Source organism: Cydia fagiglandana, chromosome 4 (assembly GCF_963556715.1).
Source record: "Cydia fagiglandana chromosome 4, ilCydFagi1.1, whole genome shotgun sequence".
Classification (NCBI taxonomy): domain Eukaryota; kingdom Metazoa; phylum Arthropoda; class Insecta; order Lepidoptera; family Tortricidae; genus Cydia; species Cydia fagiglandana.
The window spans coordinates 8,071,144-8,096,897 of NC_085935.1; the positions used below are offsets into that span (position 1 = coordinate 8,071,144).

A 25,754-nucleotide genomic window follows, 5' to 3' on the forward strand; every position below is an offset into this window, starting at 1 on the left:
ATACTTGTTTGGAATGGTCGGCACATCCAACTTTTATCAATGTTTCTTTTTGTAATTCTTGCGTAATTTCACTGATCGTCTCCATATTGGTTAAAGCTTTGCTTATTGCTCTTAACACACATTTCTCTATCATTTTGGTCAGATTGAATAGATCGTCACTAGCATAAATTAACCCGCCGTATAAATCCATTTTATCGATTACGTCGTTTCTCATTAACATTTTTCCCTCATTGGGACTCATTTGTATGAGTTTCAAACAATTATTGCATTTTACGATTTTTCGCAATTTGCGGACGATGTACCCAGCAATGTAAGACTGCACCGCGTCACTGGTGACAGCCTCGTTGTAGTCATGGTCTTCATAACCATCAATCAATGGTTCACCATTATCTAGTATATGGTCGAGGCTTTCCAGCCATGCTTGCTTAGCCTCGTTTGAACCAGTTACCATATCCTTTGCTCCTAGTAAGTTCTTCAGCAAATCTTTGCCGGAAACGTTACAACCTTTCGGAGGGCGTATTAGGGAAAAACAAGACGCCAATCGGTAAACTTGTGCAAACATTTTGGGATCAGGGTGATCGTTTCCTCCACACGAATATCTCATGACGGAGAAAAATCTCTGAAAACAAGTCAAAATTATTATTCAATAAAAAATATAGGACCTCGGGTCTCAAACTATCTCCATAATTTTATCTAAATTGGTTCAGCGGTTTAAGCGTGAAGAGGTAACAGACACACTTTTGCATTTATAATAGTACTAATATTTATATGGCTATGTTCGTTTTTTTAGCATTAGAAAGAAGGTAAGCGATAAAAAACGTCCACAGCCCAAAGTTACGCCTCATTTCAAAAGAATTAAACCCAAAAACACCAGGCAGAAATATATTGATGGGTACATTAAGTATATGGACTAGGTAGGAACTGTATCCTAAAAAAATATGTGCCACCTGTCATGCTTAACGGAGCTCTCTTAGACAGAGTACAGAGTTTCAAGTACCTAGGGCATATTGTTACTGCGGACCTCAAGGATGATGTGGATATGGAGCGGGAGCGGAGGGCGTTGTGCGTAAGGGCGAACATATTGGCTCGCAGGTTTGCTCGTTGTAGTAGTGACGTGAAGATAACGCTTTTCAAAGCGTACTGCACGTCGCTGTACACGTGTGGCCTGTGGGCGGACTACACGCAAAGAGCGTACAACGCGCTCCGCGTCCAGTACAATAACGCATTCAGGGCGGTGTTGGGGCTGCCCCGCTACTGTAGCGCTTCGGGCATGTTCGCGGGGCCCACACGGCCTGTTTCCACGCCATCATGCGCGTGCGCGCAGCTGCGCTGGTGCGGCGCGTGCGGGCCAGCGCCAACACTGTCCTGGCGATGATCGCAGATCGGCTTGACTGTCCTTATATTGTGCACTGTTGCAACAGGCATGTAAGGACAGGTGTAGGTTAGTTTTGTATGTATTGTTGTGTTTTTGTGTATATATTGTATATCATTATTCTTTAATGTGATTTGTAAATTTTTAAATTTTATTGTTAATTTTAGTAAATTATATTTAAATGTAATGTTATTAATGTTGTGTAATCAAAATGTAAATAATGTAAAAATATGAGTACAATTAGCTTGAATTAATGAATTATAATTTATTTTTTATTTTTAAAAAGGCTTTCTGGACTTTCTCCAAAAGTAAGGCAGCATACATGATGCAGATTCCATACAAGCAGATTCATATTCATTGGATTACATAATTAGTAATTATTAATTACCTCCAACGGATCTTGAGATAGGGTTGCTGTCATCAAATACTTGTAATCACATGCAACATTCAGCATATCCAAAATTTCAAGTGTTGCCCGTAAAGTTACTTTTAATCCAGTTAACGTGCTCCTTGACACAGGTATTTTTTTTTCGAGCTTTTCCCAGTCTGCAAGGAATTCTAAAAATTCCTGGATTGCCTGAAAAAAGTATTTCTTCATTAAGTAAACAAGCTTCAAAGCTATACAATGAAATATTAAGAGGAAAGGGGACGGCCGCTTCTCTACACAAAAGTATAGTCAGTAGTAGACATTTACAGATATTAGTAAGGAGCAAAAAATATATTCCATACAAATTTTTAAATGTTCCTAATTTTTATATTAAACTAAAAATTACAGTATAGGCTGTATAGGTGCCAAGGGATATATTCAGGTTGCGAGGCGGCGGCGGTTCCGGCATATTAACATTAACACATAATATTCACTACCAGCAACGCATAATTATATTAATTCTAATTATAATCGGCATAAATTATTCTTCACTATAAGAGGTATCTACTAACAAAAATACATTAAAAGGTTGGCTACTTCTGGTTTAAGGCACCATCCGGCCGGTCTTTCTTTATGACGGTCTTCCCTTAAATGTTATAGTGAGTAGACGGACTTAGCTGATAGACGGTCTTCTCCGCATTGACCTTAATTTTAATCGCCAACTATTTCTTACCTTTCTTCGTCTGCAATTTTCATTCACGTACAGAGCATCTCTTGGTATACGCGAAGACATAGCTTGTATCAAATTGAATACAAGATCAATAAATTTTTGTGTTGCAGTTGAATCCTTCAATTCCTCGCAATAGGGTTGATAGTGAGCCATGGCGACCGAAATTTCGTGACCAAACACCTGTTTTTATAAGATTAATAATATTAGTTTTGATGAGCCGAAAGTCCTACGAAATAAATCCGGACAATCAATGAAAATTATTGATTATATTTATAGGTACATACTTCAGTTGCAAGAGGAACATTCATTACTTGAAAACCTTTCGGTTTCAAATGCGCTGGTGTTAACTTGTAAGCGATTTTTAAGTTAGGCTGACGATAATTCTCTTCCTCTAATACCGCTTCCCAATGTCTTTTTTTCACAGTTCCGTAAGGGGTCTGAAAAAAGAATATTACATTAGTTTGACTTCGTATTATCATTTTATACAAGGCGAAATTGTTATCTCTGACCAAACTCTGAGGGGTGAATATAGGTCATACTTAACAACTTATACTATGGGACCAGCCCCGAAATCGTGAAAAAAAATCTGCTGTCTCATACATATTGCGGTGAATCAGTACAGTCAATGTTTTCTATTAAACAGGCGATTTCTTTTTCGTGATTTCAGGGTTGGCTATAGTAAAAGTTGTTCAGTATGACCTACATATTCACCCCTCAGAGTTTGGTCAGATATAATAATTACACCTTGTATATTTTTAAAATTATCATTACTCATGCATTACTCTTAATTAACCTTGAACTCTTGTAGCTTATCATCCAAAGTAGATGTTCGAAAACATTTCACTAAATGATTAAAATCTGAAATCATCCATAACCGTCGTGAGCAGTCACAAGGGTGTTCACAGCTAACAGTGTCTTCATTTACACCGAATATTTTCCATACTCCTCGGTTCCAAGGTGCACCGTCCATCACGACAGCATCAACACAAATTCCGCTGTTTTCCATTAAAACAATACACTCTAAAACTAGTTTATGTAGCGGTTCGCTTTTGCATGAATTTTTCGATAAAAAGCAACCTAAGGCTTGAACCCATCTACCTCGAAAAGGCACAAACTTGAACACCAAAGCATGGTCCGCTGTTGTATTTTTTAAATTATCTGGAGTGTGTTGCCCCAGGTCAACAAAACCATTAAATTTCATGGTTTGAGAATCAAAATAAACGCCTTCACTTAATTTCATTTCATCCACTAAAATAACTCCTCGTTTCTCCTCCTTCTTCATCGCCTCACATCTTTCTTTTAAACTAAAGAAAGTAGAGGATTGGAATCCATATGCAGAACAGCTGATTTTGCTGAGATACTTATTTAAAGTTTGTACAGAAGGAAGGGGTAAAATATTTCTTTTACGTATAAATTCATACGTATTCCTGCTTTTTATACGTATCAACATGCACTCATAAATCCATTCTAACGTATATCGACGACCTTTTGTATTATTTTTTTTCGCGGCTTCAAAACATGATCTCACGGCATTTTGAAATTCTTCAGGTAGTTTTGAAATAGATGCTTGTACTACGGTATCAGATTTCTTTGCACACTGCGCCTTAGCCAAGGAAATTTTCTCTCTTAATTGGATATTCTGCAATTATATGAACGGTCGATATGAAATTCGTTACTCAAGTAGGTACAATGTATAAAGTTATAAGCCGACAAGATATTGTAGTAATTAAAATGTGGCAACATCGTAGTGTCGTCCCGTTTTCTTAGATTGATTTGAAAGGGACGACACTACGATGTTGCCACTTTTTAATTTCTACAATTTCTTGTTGGTCTATAAGCGGGTGTGCGAATAAAAAACAACAGCTAAGTAAAGTGGTATCCAGACGGGACTGATCAAATCGGTTGATTTTATCAGAAATGAAATTGGCGTCAATCTCTAATTTTAGATTTATGGTGATATTAGAGCCCTCTACATTGAAAAAATCCAGAAATGGTATCCAGACTGGCCTCACAAATTGGTATTCTTGCATCTGCACTTCATTTTATCGGTAATATCGGTCATTATCGGCGGTTGAATTCGGCGAGCCAAATTGGTATTTGCATCCGCACTTCGATCCTGATTCGATCGGGCAATTGAATCAGATTGGCGAAAAATTTACTAATCTGGATACGCCTTAAGGGACTTCGAAATGATTTCGAAAAATATGTATGAAAACTTCTTGCTCAAGTTTCTTTTTGTATTATTTTACGTCTTCAATTATACAAATACAGTATATTATAGCGTCGCCTAGTACCCATAGTACAACTTTTGCTTAGTTTGGGGCTAGGTTGACCTGTGTAAAGGCCAGTACACAATGGGCCAGCGTGGGCCAGTCTGGGGGACGCATTTATGCGTTAGAGGGAGCAAGTGATATTGCTACCTCATTCTACCGCATGGCAGCGTCCCTTGGCCTGGCCGGCGCTGGCCCATTGTGTACAGGGGCCTTTAGATGTTCCCTAATATTTATTTATTTAATATGTTTTTGATAAAAAGCCGTAACAGACTACCGCACCATACCGCGACTTTAGTGCGGTGCGGCGCACGTACCGATAGTCGTAAGGTGGTCGCCGTACGTGCGTTAAGAGCCCCCTCCAGACTATGCGCGTGAATCGCGGGCGAAGCCGCGAACGCGAGTGTGGAGTCCAGAACGCAGACCTGCGAAATCGACTCCACACTCGCGTTCGCGGCTTCGCCCGCGATTCACGCGCATAGTCTGGAGGGGGCTAAGGATGTAGCTATAATTTGGAGCGTGAAAGAGATATTTTAACCGCACCATTAAGGTCGTGGCGCGGTGCGGTAGTCTGTTACGGCTTTAATGCCGGCTACATACGTAACGATAAATCGTTGCGATAAAACTGTGCAGTCCGATTGTCCGATTGTCGATTATCGTAACGATTTGTCATACACACGGTTCGATTTATCTGCACAGTCGGACTGCACAGTTTTATCGCAACGATTTATCGTTACGTATGTAGCCGGCATAAGACTTACCGTCCTCTTCAGACGCTTGCATTTATGTACAAGATTTGAAGCGCGCCGTTTAGCTTCTGCCATTTTTTGTAATAGAGTTGAAGTGGAATTACGGTTCTGCAAACGATTTCGTAATATTCGACAAGATTTACATCTTGGGTACTGTTGATTTCTTTCGTAAGTATCATCACCAATAATCACACCTTTACAAAATCTGAAAATTGATGTAATTATATATTAGATAAATTCGTTTTTATCTTTTATTATTCTCCTGTACCATTGTTTATGTATAAATAGTGCTTTAATCTACAGGTACCTACATAATAAGGGTTCTTAAAATACACATAAAAGTCGAGTTTTAATAGGATAGGTTCAAGAATTAAGACCTATTTAATGTACCGTTACATACAATATTTTTAATGACAAAAATGTTAAATAAAATCAAAGTTATTAGGCTTACGAGTTATCCTTTTATTTTAAATACAACTGTTACATTATGGTATATATATTCATAAGACGACTGCAAACAGTTGTATTATCGCCTACACCCATAGTACAAGCTTTGGGGCTAGGTTCCTCGTATTCGAAATGAAAAGTAGAGTGTTTAACTCGGGTGAATGGCATCATTTTAGCCTCGGACTATACTCTCACTGCGTTCATCCCTTGGTTAACAATCTACCAAAACTTACTTATTGTCGTCAATCTGAGTACCAACGCACAAAGGCCATCTTTCAACCGATTTTAAGTAATCGTAGGTGTTGTCATATGAATTAATTTTCTCCTTTAGTGGCAATTGTTCATTATTGGGAAAAATTACCTGCAATTAAATAGCAATTATGTTTCGTTACAAATTCAAATCATGCCAACCGAATTTTATTGTTACATTAATAAACACTTACAGTGACAGTTAGATCATCGTTTAAACGTATATGATGTTTAATCTTCTGAGTTTTTGGATCCATTCGCATAAATTCCAGCCCATTAGGATTTTCTGCATGTAGCCAAAAAGGCGGCAACAACGAAAATGCCCGAAACTTACTTTTAAAATTCTCTATTGGATTAATTGTTACATTAGTATCCTGATATTGACTAAACAATGGTTCCGCAAAGTCCTGTTGTATCATTTCATAATCCATTAAATTATTAGAATCATTTTGATCTTCTGATAATTCCTGTTGCTCGGCATTGATTTGTTGTTGCTGCTCGTCCTTAGGTTGATTGGGGTATGGTTCGAAAGATTCCTCTATGTGAATAGTATTGGCTTGGAGTTCATGTTCGGGAATGGGAATAAACTGATGCTCAATCGTGGGCACAGCTTCTTCCTTAAGCGTTTTTCTTTGTGTAGGAATATATTTGAGCTCTCCTTTAATAGTTAACTTTTCGTACATATTTATATTTTCTTCTTTAAAATGAAGATGGCAAATATAATCATTTGCTTTTAATGCAATTCCTAACGACTTTTTCCAACTTTCTAACCGTGCCGGAGTCTGAGAATTAATAGAAAAATGAAGAATTGTTGAAGTGAAATTGTGAATTTTATAAGAAAAATATAAAAATCACAATATAATATTTTATTAAATAACTAGCGACCGGCTTCGCACTATAGTTCGTTTTTTTTAGCATTAGAAATTAGGTAAACAATCTTGATGTGTCTTTTAATTGAAAAACACATTTTAAAAATAAGTTACGGCAAATATGTAACAATTATGAATCTAATACGATCATTTATATTCTTCTGCTTTCATCAGTAATAGTTTTTGAATTTTAAAAAGCGTTTTTCAATTAAAAGACATGTCAAAATCGCTTACCTTCTTGCAAGTTCTTTCTAATGCTAAAAAAAACGAACTATAGTCAACAAATTATATACGTAAACCTTCCTCAAGAATCACTCTATTGATACATGAAAATCGAACTGAAAATGTCCTGTAGTTTGTTTATCGCAAAGATACATTCAAACCCACGAACAGACAGTCGCGGCGGGGGACTTTGTTTTATAAGGTGTAGTGAAAATTACATACTTACCGTTGGTTGGAAAAAAGATACGGATTTCGTAACATTTTTCTGTTTTTTCCTCTTACGCCCACTTTGGCAACTGTTTACGATGCAAACTTTTCCCATTTTTACTATAGAAAATATATCCTATAGCGGTGGATTTGCCCTAAAGCCCCACATTCACACTCCTACCTTGTAGGCCGCCTCGTAGTCCACGTCGTTGGGTAGGATTGTGTATGGGGGTTGCGGACTACGAGTCGTCCTACCGTTTAGCCGTTTGTAGGACGGCTCGTAGTCCGCAACCCCCATACACAATCCTACCCAACGAGGCGGACTACGAGGCGGCCTACAAGGTAGGAGTGTGAATGTGGGGCTTAAGGCCTGGTAAGCCCAGGCCCGAGGTGGCTAGATAACAGAGGTGGCAGTCTATATGATGCGTGCTGAGACAGGGGCGGCTAGTTTTACTGCACAAGGAAATCCTAAATTAAATAAATCACTTTATGAAAATTTTTAATAAAATTTCAAAAAACTGACAGCGCACTTCACTCAGTCAATAAGGTCTAAATTCATGTTAGTTCCCGGTGCTACCTACTAGCGCCACCGGAGAGATTTCGAACTATTCTTTATACTGACAGCTGGACACTTTTACAACCGTCTTATCATAAAAGATAGCTCTCCTTTACTTCTACACTCCATACATATTTACTTTATTTCATATTCTTCAAATAAAAATGCCGTTGTTAGATGCTCGTGGTTATTTAAATTTGTGGAGCTGTGTAAAAGATATGGTGTACCAAACGAAATGTGAAACTGCGGACGAAATGAGACATTAAAGGCTAATTGCTGCTTGTGACAATCTGCGGAGGAAAAATGACGAAGAGCATCACCAAGATAGTGTTAAATATTGGCAAAAAGTAAGGAAATAATAAAATTGTTTATAATATTTTTGCATTCATTTGATTTATTTGTCATTTATGCGTCATTCATACATCATTGCGATTCTGTCAACGATCGGAAAAAAGCGTAAAGTCCCGAGCTTTCCCGACGGAGATCCTTAACCTAGCCGTCATGTGCACATGCTATAGGGTTATCACCAGAGTTAAAAAGTAGAAAATTTGGTATTTTTTAATCAATTAACGATTCTTACCATTACCAATCTGCTCAGTATCACTTAAACGACCTAATACTTCCGGGAAGGATCGTCGTGCCTTTCCACCCTGTATAATAGATACGGATTTATGATAAAGTAAATAGGTATGTTTTACTTTGCGGTACCTAATATATAACATTCACGGAACTATAGCCGTTACCTGTAAACTATTATATGTATTTTAATAAATAAGTCAATTTTACAAGTAAATACGTTAGCGGAAAAATGCTTAATAATAGGCAGGTTTACATACCTACCTGGTAATTTTATATATGGCTATGAATAAACGGTAATTTCATTACTAGAAACAAAGCTCGGAACATAGCTAGCGGTCTTGGTTCCTGCTATGACATTACGAAGGTTTCATGCTTTGCTGGTTACGTTAATTTATATTTTTTGCGCGGAAGGCGACATCGCCCTTTTGTAGACCGTTCTAAACACAGTTTAAGAATGTATCTTTTTAAGATTTGAGAGATTTTATGATGTTACCATTATAAAGACTTCCCAAAAGTCATAAATATTTTTTATCATACCAACAGTCGAGTTCCTAAAAAATGAAAAAATAATAGGTAACTTATGTTTTCCCATATTTGAGTCGATTCTTAGTAGGTACCCTGATAAAATAACCTACCAAAAGAATAAAAGTGTGCGCTACAAGTTTTCTACGATAGTCAAGGAACAAATAATATAATATACTAGCTGTTGCCCGCGACTTCGTCCGCGTGGAATCTTATCTTCAACATTTTACATCTTTAGTACCTATAATTTTCATATCCAAGCAATGTTGAAATTAAGTACTTTTCTTTTTTAGCAAGTTGTATGAAGTTTTAAGTCAAGTGGATTTTGATGTTGGTTGCTGAAATTACTTTTCTTGTATTCTCATAATAGGTACCTATGCCCTTATACAAAGATTCAAGTTCTGCATTCCGCACTCACAAAATATCTGATCTCCATACAAACTTTCAACCCCTTTCTCACCACCTTGGGGGATGATTTTCAATGCTTGAATTAGTTTTCATGTTTATTAATTTATTACCGTGGGGGCTGACGGCCATCATGCATTGAGTTGCCGTCGATGCGTCGGGAGGCATCCGCGTCACCATGCCTTGAACGATATTGTCCAGAGGGCGCTCAGATCAGCGGGTGTTCCATCCGTGCTTGAGCCTCCGGGTCTAAGTCGCACGGACGGCAAGCGGCCTGATGGCCTAACCTTAGTGCCGTGGGAGAGAGGGCGGTGCCTGGTCTGGGACGCTACGTGCGTCAGCACCTTCGCCGCCTCTCATATCAGTCGCACGGCACGCGCGGCCGGAGCGGCGGCCGAGTCTCAGGCGGCGGTGAAGCGCCAAAAGTATGTTCCCTTGGGCTCGGGTTATATTTTCGTCCCTTTTGCGGTGGAAACGGCGGGCTGCTGGGGTGCTGACGCGAAACAATTTGTGCGTGACATAGGCCGTCGACTCAGGCAAAAGGGAGAGGATCCCCGCTCCGAATCGTTTCTGGTGCAGAGGCTGTCCATAGCCATCCAGCGGGGTAATGCCGTGAGTGTTATGGGCACTTTTGCACCGGAAGCGATAAGGAACGGGTTTTGACGGATAGTTACTTTCGTAATTATTTAAGATGTATTATGTATTGTGTCCAATATTGCTAATTCAAATAAAATCACATCATCCAGGATTAAATTTATTACCTTTTTTTCCAAAAAGTTAAAGTTCCTAGCTTAAAATTAAATTTACACCCCAAGACGAATTTTCATCCCCTTTTTAGCCCCCTTAGGGATTGAATTTCCAAAAACGTTGCAATTACTTTTTTTTGTAATCGACTATTATGACTTTCTAAGAAGTTTCAAAGCGTTTGTAATGGATTCAAACTTTGAACCCCATTTTAACCCTGTTAGGGGATGAATTTTACAAATCACTGAAATCATTTTTATTGTCTTCTAATAATATCCCCAAATACAAAGATTCAAATCCCGCGCTCGAAAAAATGCATAATATCCATACAAACTTTCAACCCCGTTTTCACCACCATAGGGATGAATTTTCAATAACGCTGAAATTAGTTTTCTTGTATTTTAATATAATACCTTTTTACAAAGTTTCAAGTTCCTAGCTTCAAATAAAATATGCACCCGCAGACGAACTTCCATCCCCTTTTTAACCCCCTTAGGGGTTGAAATTCCAAAAACGTTGCAATCGCTTTTTTTGTAATCGGCTATTATGCCTTTCTAAGAAGTTACAAAACCATTTGTAATGGATTCAAACTTTCAACCCCTTTTTAACCCTGTTAGGGGATGAATTTTACAAAACTCTGAAATAACTTTTCCTGTCTTCTAATAATATCCCTAAATACAAAGATTCAAGTCCACCACTCGAAAAAATGTTTGATATCCATACAAACTTTCAACCCCTTTTTCACCACGTTAGGGGATGAATTTTCAAAAACGCTGAAATGAGTTTTCTTGTATTTTAATTTAAAACGATTTTACAAAGTTTAAAGTTCCTTGCTTAAAATAAAATATGCACCCGCAGACGAACTTCCATCCCCTTTTTAACCCCCTTAGGGGTTGAAATTCCAAAAACGTTGCAATCGCTTTTTTTGTAATCGGCTATTATGCCTTTCTAAGAAGTTTCAAAACCATTTTTAATGGATTCAAACTTTCAACCCCTTTTTAACCCTGTTAGGGGATGAATTTTACAAAACTCTGAAATTACTTTTCCTGTCTTCTAATAATATCCCTAAATACAAAGATTCAAGTCCACCACTCGAAAAAATGTTTGATATCCATACAAACTGTCAACCCCTTTTTCACCGCCTTAGGGGTTGAATTTTCAAAAACGCTGGAATTAGTTTTCTTGTATTTTAACAATATATCTTTTAACGAAGTTTTCAAATTCGTAGCTCAAAAGAAAACTTTAACCCCATACAAACTTTCATCCCCTTTTTAACCCTGTTAGGGGATGAATTTTACAAAACGCTGAAATTACTTTTATTGTCTTCTAATAATATCCCTAAATACAAAGATTTAAGTCCCACGCTCGAAAAATTTTTTGATATCCATACAAACTTTTAACCCCTTTTTCACCACCTTGGGGGATGAATTTTCTAAAACGCTGAAATTAGTTTTCTTGTATTTGAATTTGATACTTCTTTACAAAGTTTCAAGTTCCTAGCTTAAAATAAAATTTGCACCCGAAGACGAACTTTCATCCCCTTTTTAACCCCCTTAGGGGTTGAATTTCCAAAAACGTTGCAATCACTTTTTTTTGTAACTGGCTATTATGCCTTTCTACGAAGTTTCAAAGCATTTGTAATGGATTAAAATTTTCAACCCCTTTTTAACCCTGTTAGGGGATGAATTTTACAAAACGCTGAAATTACTTTTCCTGTCTTCTAATAATATCCCTAAATACAAAGATTCAAGTCCACCATTTGAAAATTTTTTTGATATCCATACAAACTTTCAACCCCTTTTTCACCACCTTAGGGGATGAATTTTCAAAAACGCTGAAATAAGTTTTCTTGTATTTTAATAATATATCTTTTTACGAAGTTTCAAATTCCTAGCTTAAAAGCAAACTTTAACCCCATACAAACTTTCATCCCCTTTTTAACCCCCTTAGGGGTTGAATTTCTCAAAATCGCTTCTTATCTCTTGTATACTTTATAAATGCAATCTGGTGTGCAAATTTCAACTTTCTGGCTCTTGTAGTTTCGGCTCTGCGTTGATGAATCAGTCAGTCAGTCAGTCAGGACACTTGCATTTATATACAGGGTGATCAATCTAAATGGGTCAGTATGGAGAAGTCAGAAACTATAAGAGATAGCGAAATCTGTTCTTAGGAACCATGGCTCTGATTTTAGATTTAATAACAATGGCATTCAATTTTTTTTTAAATCTATTATACATAACCGGGATTCGAACATGGTCAATATTCTTGTTGTTTGTTTGTATGGAAACTTTTAAACGATGCGTGATAGGTGGGGGGTGCTCGACCAAATATCATAGAGGGCCCCGAGACAAAACAAAGTACATTAAAAAAAATCAAAATGGCCGACTTTTTTTTTATTTTTTCAAGTTGGTCCGAGCGCGCTGAGAATTGGCATGCGGCGAGCCTGAAGGCCCAAGATTACAATGTCAAAAAAATATTTTTGGAAAAATCCAAAATGGCGGCGGACACGGGCAAAGACAAATTTCCAAGTAGGTTAAGCGAGCCTGAAGGGCGAGCTTCAGGCCGGGAGGCCGAAGGCCGACCCCGGTGGAGGGCCGAAGGCCCGAAGCCTTCACCCCGACGCCCAAGAAGCGACTCCCAATAGGAAAAATGTTGGGTCGTGTTTAAGCTCCAACTTCTCCCTTCGGCCCTACGCAGCGCTCGCTACGCGCGCAAGGCTCGACGCTTCACCGTGGGGCATTCGGCCTTCCACCGGGATCGGCCTTCGGCCTCCCGGCATGAAGCTCGCCCTTCGGGCTCGCTTAACCTACTTGAAAATTTTACTTTGCCCGTGTCCGCCGCCATTTTGAATTTTTCCAAAAATATTATTTTGACATTGTAATCTTGGGCCCCCAGGCTCGCCGCATGCCGAATCTCAGCGCGCTCGGACCAACTTGAAAAAAATAAAAAAAAATCGGCCATTTTGATTTTTTTAATGTACTTTGTTTTGTCTCGGGGCCCTCTATGATATTTGGTCGAGCACCCCCCACCTATCACGCATCGTTTAAAAGTTGCCATACAAACAAACAACAAGAATATTGACCATGTTCGAATCCCGGTTATGTGTGATAGATTTAAAAAAAAATTGAATGCCATTATTATTAAATATAAAATCGACGCCATGGTTCCTAAGAACAGATTTTGCTATCTCTCATATTTTCTGACTTCTCCATACTGACCCATTTGGATTGATCACCCTGTATATGTATAGATAGATAGATAGATAGATGTATCCTCAATAATAATTCTTTCAGTTTGTTGAATATGTAATCTGAAATAACCTATTACACGTAGACTCGTGATGTCTCCAGGGTGCCTAAGGTAGGCCGGGCCGTGGGCGGGAGCAGCCTCCGCCCAGCGGCGCCCGGGCGGGCAGCGCCCACGCAATGACGCAGCTACCTATCAAATCAAACCTTCATTCATAAAAACTGTATGTAATTAAATAACGTTCCATTAATATTCTATTTTCATGCGTAACCTTTAGCACAAAGACCGGATATTTAATAACTTGCTCTTTCAAGTTTCGACAGTTAATCTCTTCGTGTTTCTTGTCGCTCTTATGTCATACTATCAGTTCCAAGATCAGTTTAATCGTCAATGGTGGTGGTTAATGTGAAAGTAAAACCTTTCATGTTCTAAATTAACTACGGGTTGGAGTTTGTTAGTAAAGTTATAATGATATTGTAAATGGTTGCGGTTGGCCGCTTTACCAGCGATCAGAATGAAATATTTACTACAAGCAATCGCGACGGGAATAAAACAATAACATAGTGGAACAAAGTTGTATCTCACAGCGACGTTAATAGTAAGTTGTGACTTTGTTCTATCAATGGTAGCTATACTACGGAGGCCGGAAACGACGTACACTTGAACTGCGAAGAGTGGTCCTGTGTATTATTCACAAAACATTTGGTCTCGACTGCGAGTACTCTCTTAAAATAACTTTACTCCAAGATCCTCAACAAGTATGCCCGATCGGAGTTCAGGTTTATGCTGGTCTGTTGTGAAGGGGCATGTGTGGTGTGAATGGCAGTCCTGGATTGGGGCCAATACCAGTCCAAGCTCATTCATCGCCAAGGAGGCGCCATCGACCGACTTTAAAAATATAAAAAAAGTTGGCCTCTTTTGCAACGATGCAACGTACCAAAAAAATATAGATTTATCACCATATAAACAAGCGTTACCTACTTCCTAACACAACAATATTTTACAATTATGTAATTATTATACGCATCCTGTGTACGCTTCATTTAAAAATATGTTGCCGGTGTTGCCACTCTTTAGCGTGCATATTACGCAAGTTGCTTAAGAATAAATTTGTGTTCAGATTATAACGCGTTCAGATTATATTTTCTACACATCATCACCCGTTTATCTACTTCTTACAACTAACTAAAATAACATACCTATCCCCAAAAAAATGTTTTAGTAACATAACTTATCATAATCGACGGTCAAAAAAACTAACCGTAAATGTTTTATTAAACACTATGGTCATTAAATCTTCGTATTTTTCCTGTTGATATTGACGTGAAGCTGGCAGAAATCTCTAAAGCGATTACCATAATTAAAAAAAAACACTATATCCTAATTAATTACTAAGTTATCTGTTTTTAATGTACATATTAACTATCGACGCGGTTAAGCTATAATATAAAACTACCCAATTATAACTGTGACGAAACTTTTTAAATGACAAGACGAATAGATAGTGCGAACGATTATAGGTGTTTGTCGTTGGTACCTCTACAATTCCTATGTAAATGAGTTCTCGGAACTGACCTCTCGACGTCGGAGCTCATTTGACTCGGGTAATCTTCCTTTTGCCTTAGGTTCCGGCTGGGATTTCCAGTGGCAATAGACGTTGACTTACTCGTGACTACGATTAAACATGTTTTGACAGCGATCTAAATAAAAATCGAATTTATCAAAGTCAAATATAAAAAGTAATTCAGCTTTATGTGAAATGATGGACCCCATTTACTATCTAATACGAATTTAAGTCGAACATCATGAGCATTTGTTATAAATCATTATTATACATTGTTTGTATCGTATACTTCAAAGTACGTACTTTTATTGGTAATACGGTTTATATAATCCTTAGAAACGATGTAAAGCTGTATTACGAGAAAATCAATAATCAGAGTGCATCTTAGATAATAAATGGGCACGTTTTTCTCCGGCTTAAAAGTTATAAATTAGTTTTCTTTTCATTGCTGCTTTTCCTAGATGGATGACAGTATAGCCCACAGCCTCTGGGCGATGCAAAATTTATGCATGTAGCCAATAATTTTCTATATTATTTGTTACTATCAAAAACCGAAGTGACGTGATTTCGCTCACGTGCGTCAGTGGCGAGATTGGTATTTCAATTACCCAACCGCCGATATGAAAATCGTAAAAACATATTCGTTTAATTGACTGGCCCGTGTAATCGATAAACCGGAGATTTTATTCACATCAACTGCATCACTAACCGATCACTCGCGGTTCGGAAAACCAGTAGAAATGATCTTCGACTACACATAGTTAGAACACATCTCGAAGTTACAAGTATATTGTAGTCTTTGGGAATAACAAACTCAAGTCTTTGGACATCGGCATAGTCCTTTCAAAGACTCATTATGAAACAGGACTTTGAATACATGAAGACTCGCGTCGCTAGTGACCCATAGCCACGCTTACCTATGGAACTATCTAGTTTATGCTCTTTATTTTCACACACAATGCTAAACCAGGACGCAACTGACATGAGCGGTCGCGCTGATATGGGAGCACCGGGAGATCAATAGTCATGGCCAGCGCGAGTTGTTCTACATGATCTGCGAGTATCTTAGTGGGTTAGTGATCGCTAGTCTAGACAACGGACGTCTTTCGTTCGTCGAGATGGCCCCTCGATGAGCTGTGGGCGTGTAATATGAGATAAAATCGATATATTTTACCAAATGCTCGCGTAGGCGGATTGATGCCCACTGTGCCGTCGATACGCAGAGCGCAGGTGTGTCCCATAAATTGCTAATTGACGGAATGAAGTCAATCTACAATGTAGTAAAACAATATTTTTCTAAAAATAAAAAGCTACAATCTGCGTGGGAAAACGTGTTTTAAGGATGACTCACGTAAGACCGGGCCGTGGCCGGGCGGGAGCTTCCGGAGCTTCGTTTTCTGTGGAAAGCTCCACGTGATCACCGATAAGCCGTCATAGAAAATGACTTGTCGGACGCCTCGGTCTGGACCCCTATTCGACAAGCGACGTTTGACGTATCGTGTTGATCTCCCGTTGATGTGGGAAAAATCATAAGTTCTCGAATACGTACAATGTCAAAATTTGACATTAACAATCCACAGTTAGGGTGACAAGCAAACCAAACCGAACCACAACCACCCTTAGTTTAGAGTTGAGTTTTGGTTGTACCAAATGATATTATCCACCGTTGATGGAATCAACACTCAGTATGCATTAAAGACAACTGTTGATTTGACGTGGATGCGAAATCTGACAGTTGTACATGTCGAATTTGGCCCCTTGGCACGGCCCGGTCTAGCGTTCAGTCAACCTTTATTCGTACGAATACTTATTCCTATACCTATATTCAATTCAAATGTCCAAAAGTGGAAGTTTTTGGCTAATTTGGCTTAGGTCACTGATAGGACAATGATGATTTCATAATTGCTGACATAATACGGTGAGTTTTCATTCTAGCATGGAGACCAGAACCCAATACAGGATCACTCGGTGATGACAATGATGATGATAGGTAGTCTACGTAAATTAAACTCCCTCTTTTTAGAGTTCCGTACCATAAAAGGAAAAGAAACGGAACTCTTATAGGATCACTCGTATAGCTGTTTGGCTGTACTTCGGTCACAGCTGATTTGTTTCGAATCTACTGGACCGATTGAATTTAAATTACGTATTTGGGAGCATTTTTAATTAAAAAAAAAACAAAATATTTGCACTAGAGATGATTTCAATTGATTTTACGATATTTAAGAATGAAAAATGAATAAAATGATTTATTGGTTAATAATATGTTTTAACTAGTTAGAACTAAAACAAGAACCTTCTTTTAAGCAAACAAGAATATAGGCAAAAACGGACCAATGAAAGAAATACTACGATAAATAGAGCTTCAAAATGGATATTTAAATATCAGAATTCGGTTCTCCGAAACAGTCCGGTCACGTATTAAGAATCAGGAAGCCTCGGCGTTTTAGTTGAGCTTGATATTTACATAACAACATAGAATCCGGCTTTAATAGCAAACTCCACGCCAACTGCGTGTTTATTCAATTGAACATGATCGAGTGCGATGAATAACCGTCTCGAGGGTCCATTCCAATCCTGGGCTGCTATTCGTGACACCAAACGAGTGCGTCGCCTCGCCTCTGAGGGGCTACCGCGAAAACCGAAATTCGCAAATTGCGGCGATTTTTCTCTGTCACTCTATTTACGCCGTCATTGGAGTAAAAGAGAGATCCCCGCAATTTGCGAACTTCGATTTTCGCGGTTATAGCCCAGGCCGAACGGCTAATAGCCGTACAGATATAGTGCATAATTGTTTTCCATCGTATTTTCTCGGAAACGTTCGTATTTGTCATGCTACTTAAGTCAACCTCAGTACTTTTTGTAGTAGAAGTAGCAATAAGACACGTTCGTACGTTTCCGTGAAAACATGATGGAAAAGAATTATGCACTGCATCTGTAACAGCCATTGAAACTAGTTGAAATTAGGAATATTTTGCTCGAGATTCGGGAAAATACGATAAACAATTGGCTACTTTCCTACTCAAATCAGCTTCTTTTTTAGAACTGTCAAAACGATTTTCTAATATGGAATTTATATGAAAACTTATGTAGTGACGTCACAGTCAACTCATCTACTTTTTACAGTTTTTATACATCCATCTGATTTATTAAATATAAATTATGATAAAAAATTACTGCTATCTCTGTTTTTCTAATAATTATCTGGTGCTTTATTTCGTGCACGGTGTGAAATAATTGATTTTAAGTAAGTATAGGAAAGTACCCAATTGAATGAGTTTTTCGTTGGCTGTTACAGTACCGGTCAAAAGTTTAAGTTCACTCTGCGAAATAAGGTTATCATATTTAATTATGTTCAAATATAGAATATGTTTTGAATTTCAAACGTTTAATTGTTTCCACGACTACCAAATAACAATAAAAATACCTCTTGGAGGAATCGTTTTATGTTATTCGGAAAATTTGATCCATTTAATATTTTTGTTCCGTATTTCCTATGAGATTTCGTGAAGTTAGAAATCATTTAAAATGGGTCGCAAAGCCGATTTTAGTGTCGAAACTCGTGCTGTTATTGTAACTCTGTCAAATGAGGGCTACACGACGCGGAAAATCGCTGAAAAAATGAAGGTTTCTCAAACCGCTGTCGTGAGTACTTTGAAACGAAAACAAAAAACCGGTCTTAATTGCAGTCGATCTCGATCAGGTAGGCCAAAAGTCACGTCTAAAAGCGAAGACCAATTTATTTGCGTGCAGAGCAAACGCCAACGTACTCTAACTGCTCCAGAAATTTGCGAAGAACTCAACGCCACCCGAGAACAGCGAGTATCGGTTTCGACAGTGCAACGGCGTCTGCGAAACTATGGTCTAAAAGGTCGTATTGCTGCCAAAAAACCCTTGTTACGTAGTCAGAATAAAGTTAAGAGGTTGAAATGGGCCCAGAAACACAAAAACTGGACGTCTGAACAGTGGTCTAAAGTTTTATTTTCTGACGAATCGAAGTTTGAAATTTTTGGAGGGAGACGTCGTCAATATGTTCGACGACAAGTAGGCGAACGAATGATAAAGCAATGCGTGATGCCAACAGTGAAGCACGGTGGAGGATCAGTTATGGTCTGGGGATGCTTTGCGGGTGATAAAGTTGGTGATCTCGTGAGAGTCAATGGCATAATGGATAAGAAAATGTATCATAACATTTTGCAACGTCACGCTTTTCCATCTGGAAAACGGATTGTAGGCAGAGGTTTTGTTTTCCAACAAGACAACGATCCCAAGCATACGTCGAAGTTGTGCAAAAACTACATTTCATCCAAAGAGAACCAAAAAGAATTAAAATATATGGATTGGCCTCCTCAATCGCCCGACCTCAATCCGATTGAGTTGTTATGGGATGAATTGGACAGGAGTGTGAGAAAAATGCGGCCAACTAATAAAGAACAGCTTTGGGAATACCTATACATTTTTTGGAATAAAATTTCGACATCAACACTGCAAAAACTAATTACGCGAATGCCGAAAGTGTGTATGGCAGCATTGAAAGCAAAAGGCGGATATTTTGAAGAGTCTAAAGTTGGCAAAAACTGATCTTTTTTATTTAATTGTGGTTTTAAATTAGAGAATTACCTTTAATTTATTATGTAATAAAAGATTATTAAATACTTTTATTAGTACATTGTGTTATAGCTTCATTTAACCGAATTTACAGAGTGAACTTAAACTTTTGACCGGTACTGTATGTATGCGAACTACGTAATCTAATCCGATAAACTTGTGAAAATCGACCATTGCGAATTTTGGGAAATTTTAGTCATATGAGTTCCTTTTTAGTAGGTAACAAAGACATTAATAATTAATTACGTTTAAAAAAACAGACGAAAAAAAGCCATAGGCAAGCTTCTGCATCTGCAATGGTTACCAAAGGCTAGTATTATATTTGTTTTGTGTAAATTCGACGACTACTTAAAAATGTTGGAAAGACTTGATCTAGGATATAATTCTTATCGTTTATCGCTTCGCCTCAAATGAACCTGTTCAAAGCTTGAAATATATATGGCGTTACACAAAATTACTACTGATCACGAGGCCGACCTGTAACGTAAATATACCTACTTACTTATAGTTTTCTTTAGGAAATGTACGAATCGTTGAAAGAGCTCTTAAGTTACACTTAAAAAAATCCAACTATGCTAGGGACAGCCAGAGAAAATATAACCACTACATTTTATTTGCGATGAGGAGGCCAAAATCTAACCAAATAAAGACAAGTGCTTCTGAGAAAAACCGCAAACTGCTAGATATACAATATACTCGTACCACACATCTATGGAAATAATCAATGCAATTCAAAGAAGATAAATATTTATACAGTACGTACTTTATATTGCATTTGTTATTATTATTATGCTTATGCAAGGTTTGTTGAACTTGATGGATTTATATATTCTTTTTCATTACTTTAGGTATAAAGATAAAAATGTACACGATGAAGGGACATTGTAAATATTTACTGTGCTCTAAATGAAAATGAAATCTGTCCATCAATTTAGGTACCATGCCATAATATATTGAATGGTATTGGGCGACGCTATCCTCACAAGCGCAAACGATTAAAATCGTCTTGGAACGTAAGTGTAGAAGTAGTGTCCATGTAATAAATATGTTTGAAATGAAGTCGACTTGTTGTCGAATGCAGGCTCTGTTGCCGGCACGTAACAGAGTTATCTGTGACTCGCTCCTACCTAAATGATCTCCAATTCTTTGAAGTAAGCATACTGGGTATTTAGTTTGTAGGCATCATAGCGCGGTACCATAAATAGACTGCAATTATTACATAGGTACATATATATACGCGTGTGCTACTCATTTTACGATATTCTATAACTGTAATTTATAGGTACATACCTACTTAATTTAATGAGTGAAACTATTTACCTACTTATATCTACTTAAGTAAATATTTTTTCCGATTGACGCATTTCGTGATAATTCTTTCAAGTTACAACACTAGTGATGCAACGGGGATTCCCCGATGAATATCAATGGTCTTACACGGCAAATAAACGCACCACTTAGATAAGCAAAATATGTAACTGATATGATAACACTACGAAACTAACGAAGCTTTTAAAGATAAGAATGAAGTCCTCAAATAAGTCAAGCGTTAAGTATAGAGACATTTATAATTAGCGAGTTTTAATTATTTAAAGCTAACCGGTATCGTACCGCTAGGACTCAGACCCTGACCTTTACATTCTCTGACTATTAACATTTTTTTGTCCATGCCGGCGCCATTTTCGTAATGCCGCGGCGTTGCCACGTACGCTTTCTTAACGAGTAGAAGAGCTGTGCTCCTTGGAAATTACTGACACGGATTGCGGGCTCATCCACGCAGAACTCGTGAGCCGCCGTGACAGCACCCTATTTAAAAGGCAAATGCGGTCACGATGCTCTGACGCGGATATGTCATGCAGATATCGACGAGGCTTCAAGCTTGTGCAACATCAGGAGTGTTGCTCCAATCGCTTCGAATCGAACCTTCAGACGGACCAGTATAAATGCGCTGTTTGATCATGTTAAGGATTGTATAGGATATTAAGGTCTCAGTTATACAGGTTTACTCAGTGTTCGAATAACCTTTCGATTAAGTACTACACACCAGCAGCCAAGAAGCTCTCTCTTCGCGACGGGCGGTCTAATATTTGGCTGCTTTGGTGTGTAGACACTTAATATTTGAAGGCCACCAAAGCTCGTACGTATATAAGTATGATGTTCTCAATCGCTATCACGCGGTATTAAAAGAGCCGAAGTTACGAAATAGTTCGTGGACGACCTGGGAAACTTGCGGTACTTACCTATAAAATTACGACCATAGAAACTACTTCAAACTTTACGAAATTCTTCTTACATCAGCTTATAATTAGAGTAGAGAGAAACAAACTTAGTGTTTGAAATTAAATGTGTATTTAGGTGCATGCATTGTTTTAGATTTAAACAAAAATATCCAATTAAGCCCCCATAATTATACTGTTTTCATACTTTTAACAACCGAGTTCCTGCATACAGGTGACTACCTACACCTACTAAATTTAGTACATAACATCTAGTTAAAGTGCGGGTTTAGGCAAATTAGCCCATTGTTTTCATTGCTAGCCGGAACAACGTTCAAAGATCTCTCTTTTTCATCATTCTTAGAGCGTTTTCTCCATTCTCGTAACTAAGTACTTGACCAAGCAATAACAAATATTTAAGGCGCTAAAGATTTTCTCTGCCAGTATATACAAATCTATTGTTCCAGGTGCCTGTGGTAGCTAGTAGCCATAGCCACCCATGTGATTTGTTCTTTTCGTTACGAGTAATTAGATAAACAAAGCTTTAACCCACTACAACGTTTTATGGAGTCGACTTGAGTCGAGTAACACGCGTAAGGGGCGTTTGCAGTTGTACAATCAATTCTTCAGCTCTGTGCTAAAAGTATGGGGTTGTCCACAACACAATGGAATTAGTGATGGTACTTCAAGAGAAAGACACATATAATTATGAAAACCAAACTGCTGTAATGAAGAACAAGAATTACTTTTATTATTATAAAATAAATTTTAATTTGCAACTAGAGAAGAAACCAAATTATAATGAAATATTTCGATGCATGTTTTTTTTATTCTGCTGTGAAGCCCTTGAATGCAGAAGACGTCGGTTCTAATCCATCCAAAACCGGGACACTATATAGACCTTGGTCACTTTTTCTTTCATATATGACATCTGATTAATTTTTATTTAATTGATTTTTTTCTCTTATTCCAGTGTTAGTGGTGCGCGGTTCCGGATGGTCCGGCGCGCGATGCGCTGCTAGTCACGATGGTGGGCGTGGGCGTCGCGGAGGGCGGCGGCGGGCCCGGTCCCGCGGAGCCCTACTACGGCGAGTACGGCTACCCGGAGCCGTACTACGTGCCCGAGATGTGCCCGCACCCGCAGCATCCGCAGCACGCGCATATGTGCACCGTGCACGCCGAATACGGTTAGTACAAGAGTTCACCTATACCAATACCCTGAGACTTGAAGACACCGTAAGACCCAGGCCCATAGGTGCATCAGGACATGACTATAGTAGCGTACAGCTAGGTCGATACACAAGAGCTAGCACAAAGGGATGGAATGAATGAAAATGTGTGCGTAATATCATATTAACCAATATATTGGTGGCTCAGCCGGCCTAGCCAAGGTTACAATCGCTATCGCTTCGACAACGAAAAGCATTATGTCTCTCTATCACTCTTCCATATTAGTGCGACAGTGACAGTTGCGTTTCGATCGCTACGGAGCGTAAGCGATCGTTATCTTGGCTACGCGGCCTGACTGTATACCGGTGACTGTCTCTCGTCCAATGAAAGTCTCGTTCTTTTCATTCGTGCCAGCCTTTCGTGACACAGTTCAGCTACAGACACAGAAAATTTTAAAACACTTTCATCAAAATCATCAAAATGTTCTTGACTATAACAAAGAGACATCAAAAAAATTCAAACAATATGGGTCACACGCTCTTTTAGGATAGAGATTGGTGGCGTCCGTTTTCAGGCGAATTTGGATTAAATTACTCTACATTATTAACATTTTCCTAAGGACGCAAGCCGATGGTAGGTTTTGTTAAATGAAACACCAAAATTAATTCGTCTGAATAGGGGATATTACTGCAATGTTCTGCCGCCAGAGTGCAGCACTACCGATTCAGTAAATTCATAGACTAACTTATATATACTGTGCCTTAAACTGTTTATTGACACGTTTTCACACAAAATAAGGCGGTTCATTAACAAGGGCCTACCGGTAAACGAGAAAATCGAAATTTAGTTATCTGCCTCTTTATCGCTCGAATACGCAAGAGTGATAGAGAGATTAGATAACGCAATTTCGATTTTCTTGTTTCGCGGTAGGCCATGTGATTGACGTGACGTGTGATGTGTCAATGTGGTTTGTTTACTGTATGGAAGGTAGAGATGAGGAAAACAATCTTCATGTATTAAAAAGTGTCCCTCAAAAACATTAAATAGGCCGCGCCGCGGCGCCACTGTGCATCGCGAACCAATTTTTGACGGTCTTTTAGCCTTGTCGGTAGTGACCCGGCTTATGAAGCAGGAGGTCGCGGGTTCGAATCCCGATAAGAGTATTTATTAGCTTTTTATTATTTGTATTTGTAGGTATTTAATACCAATATTTGAATTAATATTGATATACATATGTAAGTTGAAAAAGATAGAGAACAGAAATTGTGATGACCAGCATCACTGGAGGAGGCCTTCACCCTCACAGGAGGGGTTGTTGCAGAATAAATTACAAGAAAAAAATATAATTACTTACTACTTATTACATAACCAAGCATAATAGAACATTGATTTGAGGAATATTAAATATTATTGTAATACTAAACCTAATGTAAATTTAAGTTTATAATATTGTGTTTGTTTTACCGGCGAGAAATAAAAGGCTCTTTTTTGTTTTTCGTTTTTAATATTAATATAAAAGTAAAATATAAAAACACAAAACAAAATAAAACACCCGAACACATTTTTATATATGTATAATGTAGTGGCGGATTTGCAGTCTTTGCCGCCCTAGGCCCCAGGCCCTGTAGCCGCCCCTTTCTCAGCACCCATCATATTGACTACATTTTGAGTTATTTCTTGTTAACATCAGCGAATGTTTTGTCACAATTTGCCTGCATCTGACCCTTGATCCAGTCTCTAGGTGTTGGTTGAGACTCTTCGCTATGAGACCGTCCGCTGAGACGACTATCGCAACAATGATCGTCGAGTCAACATCCCACATGGCGGTAATCTCGTATATAAAGTATTACTTACCTAAGTATCACTAGTGAGATTGAGTTGGATATCAAAACCTGAGTGTGCGCGCTGCGCGGTAGTTTTCAGCGAATGCGAGTTCTTAGTTCGGGGCGAACTATTAGTAATTAAGACAATAACTTGGCATTTATCCTATTCATTTTAGTTTTGGTTTTGGCTGCGGCGTAACGTTTATTTTTATATTTTGCCAGAAAGTGGGCTCGCATAACTACGTACATATCGATAACATTTTTTAATATATGTTTGAAATGGTCGACACATCCAACTTTTATCAATGCTCCTTTTAGTCATTCTTGCGTAATTTCACTGATCGTCTCCATATTGGTTAAAGCTTTGCTTATTACTCTTAACATACATTTCTCTATCATTTTGGTCAGATTGAATAGATCGTCACTGGCATAAATTAACCCGCCGTATAAATCCATTTTATCGATTACGTCGTTTCTCACTAACAGTTTTCCCTCATTAGGACTCATTTGTATGAGTTTTAAACAATTATTGCATTTTACGATTTTTCGCAATTTGCGGACGATGTACCCAGCAATGTAAGACTGAACCGCGTCACTGGTTTACAGCCTCGTTGTAATCATGGTCTTCATAACCATGAATCAATGGTTACCAGATCCTTCGCTCCTAGTAAGTTCTTCAGCAAATCCTTGCCGGAAACATTACAACCGGGCGTATTAGGGAAAAACGAGACGCCAATCGGTAAACTTGTGCAAACATTTTGGGATCAGGGTGATCGTTTCCTCCACACGAATATCTCATGACGGAAAAAAAACCGAGACGACTATCGCAACAATGATCG

At 38.3% G+C, this 25,754-nt stretch overlaps 2 protein-coding genes across 3 annotated transcripts in view; one reads left to right on the forward strand and one right to left on the reverse strand.

Annotated features, from left to right (window-relative positions):
- LOC134663594 (fibronectin type-III domain-containing protein 3a) overlaps nt 1-25,754 on the forward strand; it is a 99,163-nt gene that overhangs the window by 44,422 nt on the left and 28,987 nt on the right. The window contains exon 2 of the mRNA XM_063520001.1: nt 22,896-23,109. Coding sequence (XP_063376071.1) covers nt 22,950-23,109 — 160 coding nt within the window. The 5' untranslated portion in view covers nt 22,896-22,949. The remainder of the gene's footprint in view (nt 1-22,895; nt 23,110-25,754) is intronic.
- On the reverse strand, nt 5,307-7,391 carry LOC134664127 (uncharacterized). Of its 2 annotated transcripts, XM_063520716.1 has the most exons (3): nt 6,379-7,391; nt 6,169-6,296; nt 5,307-5,693 (listed from the first exon to the last, which is right to left on the reverse strand). In XM_063520716.1, the coding sequence occupies exons 1-3, from the start codon at nt 6,865-6,867 to the stop codon at nt 5,393-5,395; spliced, it is 918 nt and encodes a 305-aa protein (XP_063376786.1). In that variant the 5' UTR covers nt 6,868-7,391; the 3' UTR covers nt 5,307-5,392. The 2 variants fall into 2 exon arrangements, with proteins under 2 accessions (XP_063376786.1, XP_063376787.1); XM_063520717.1 differs by having other exon boundaries at nt 5,307-6,296.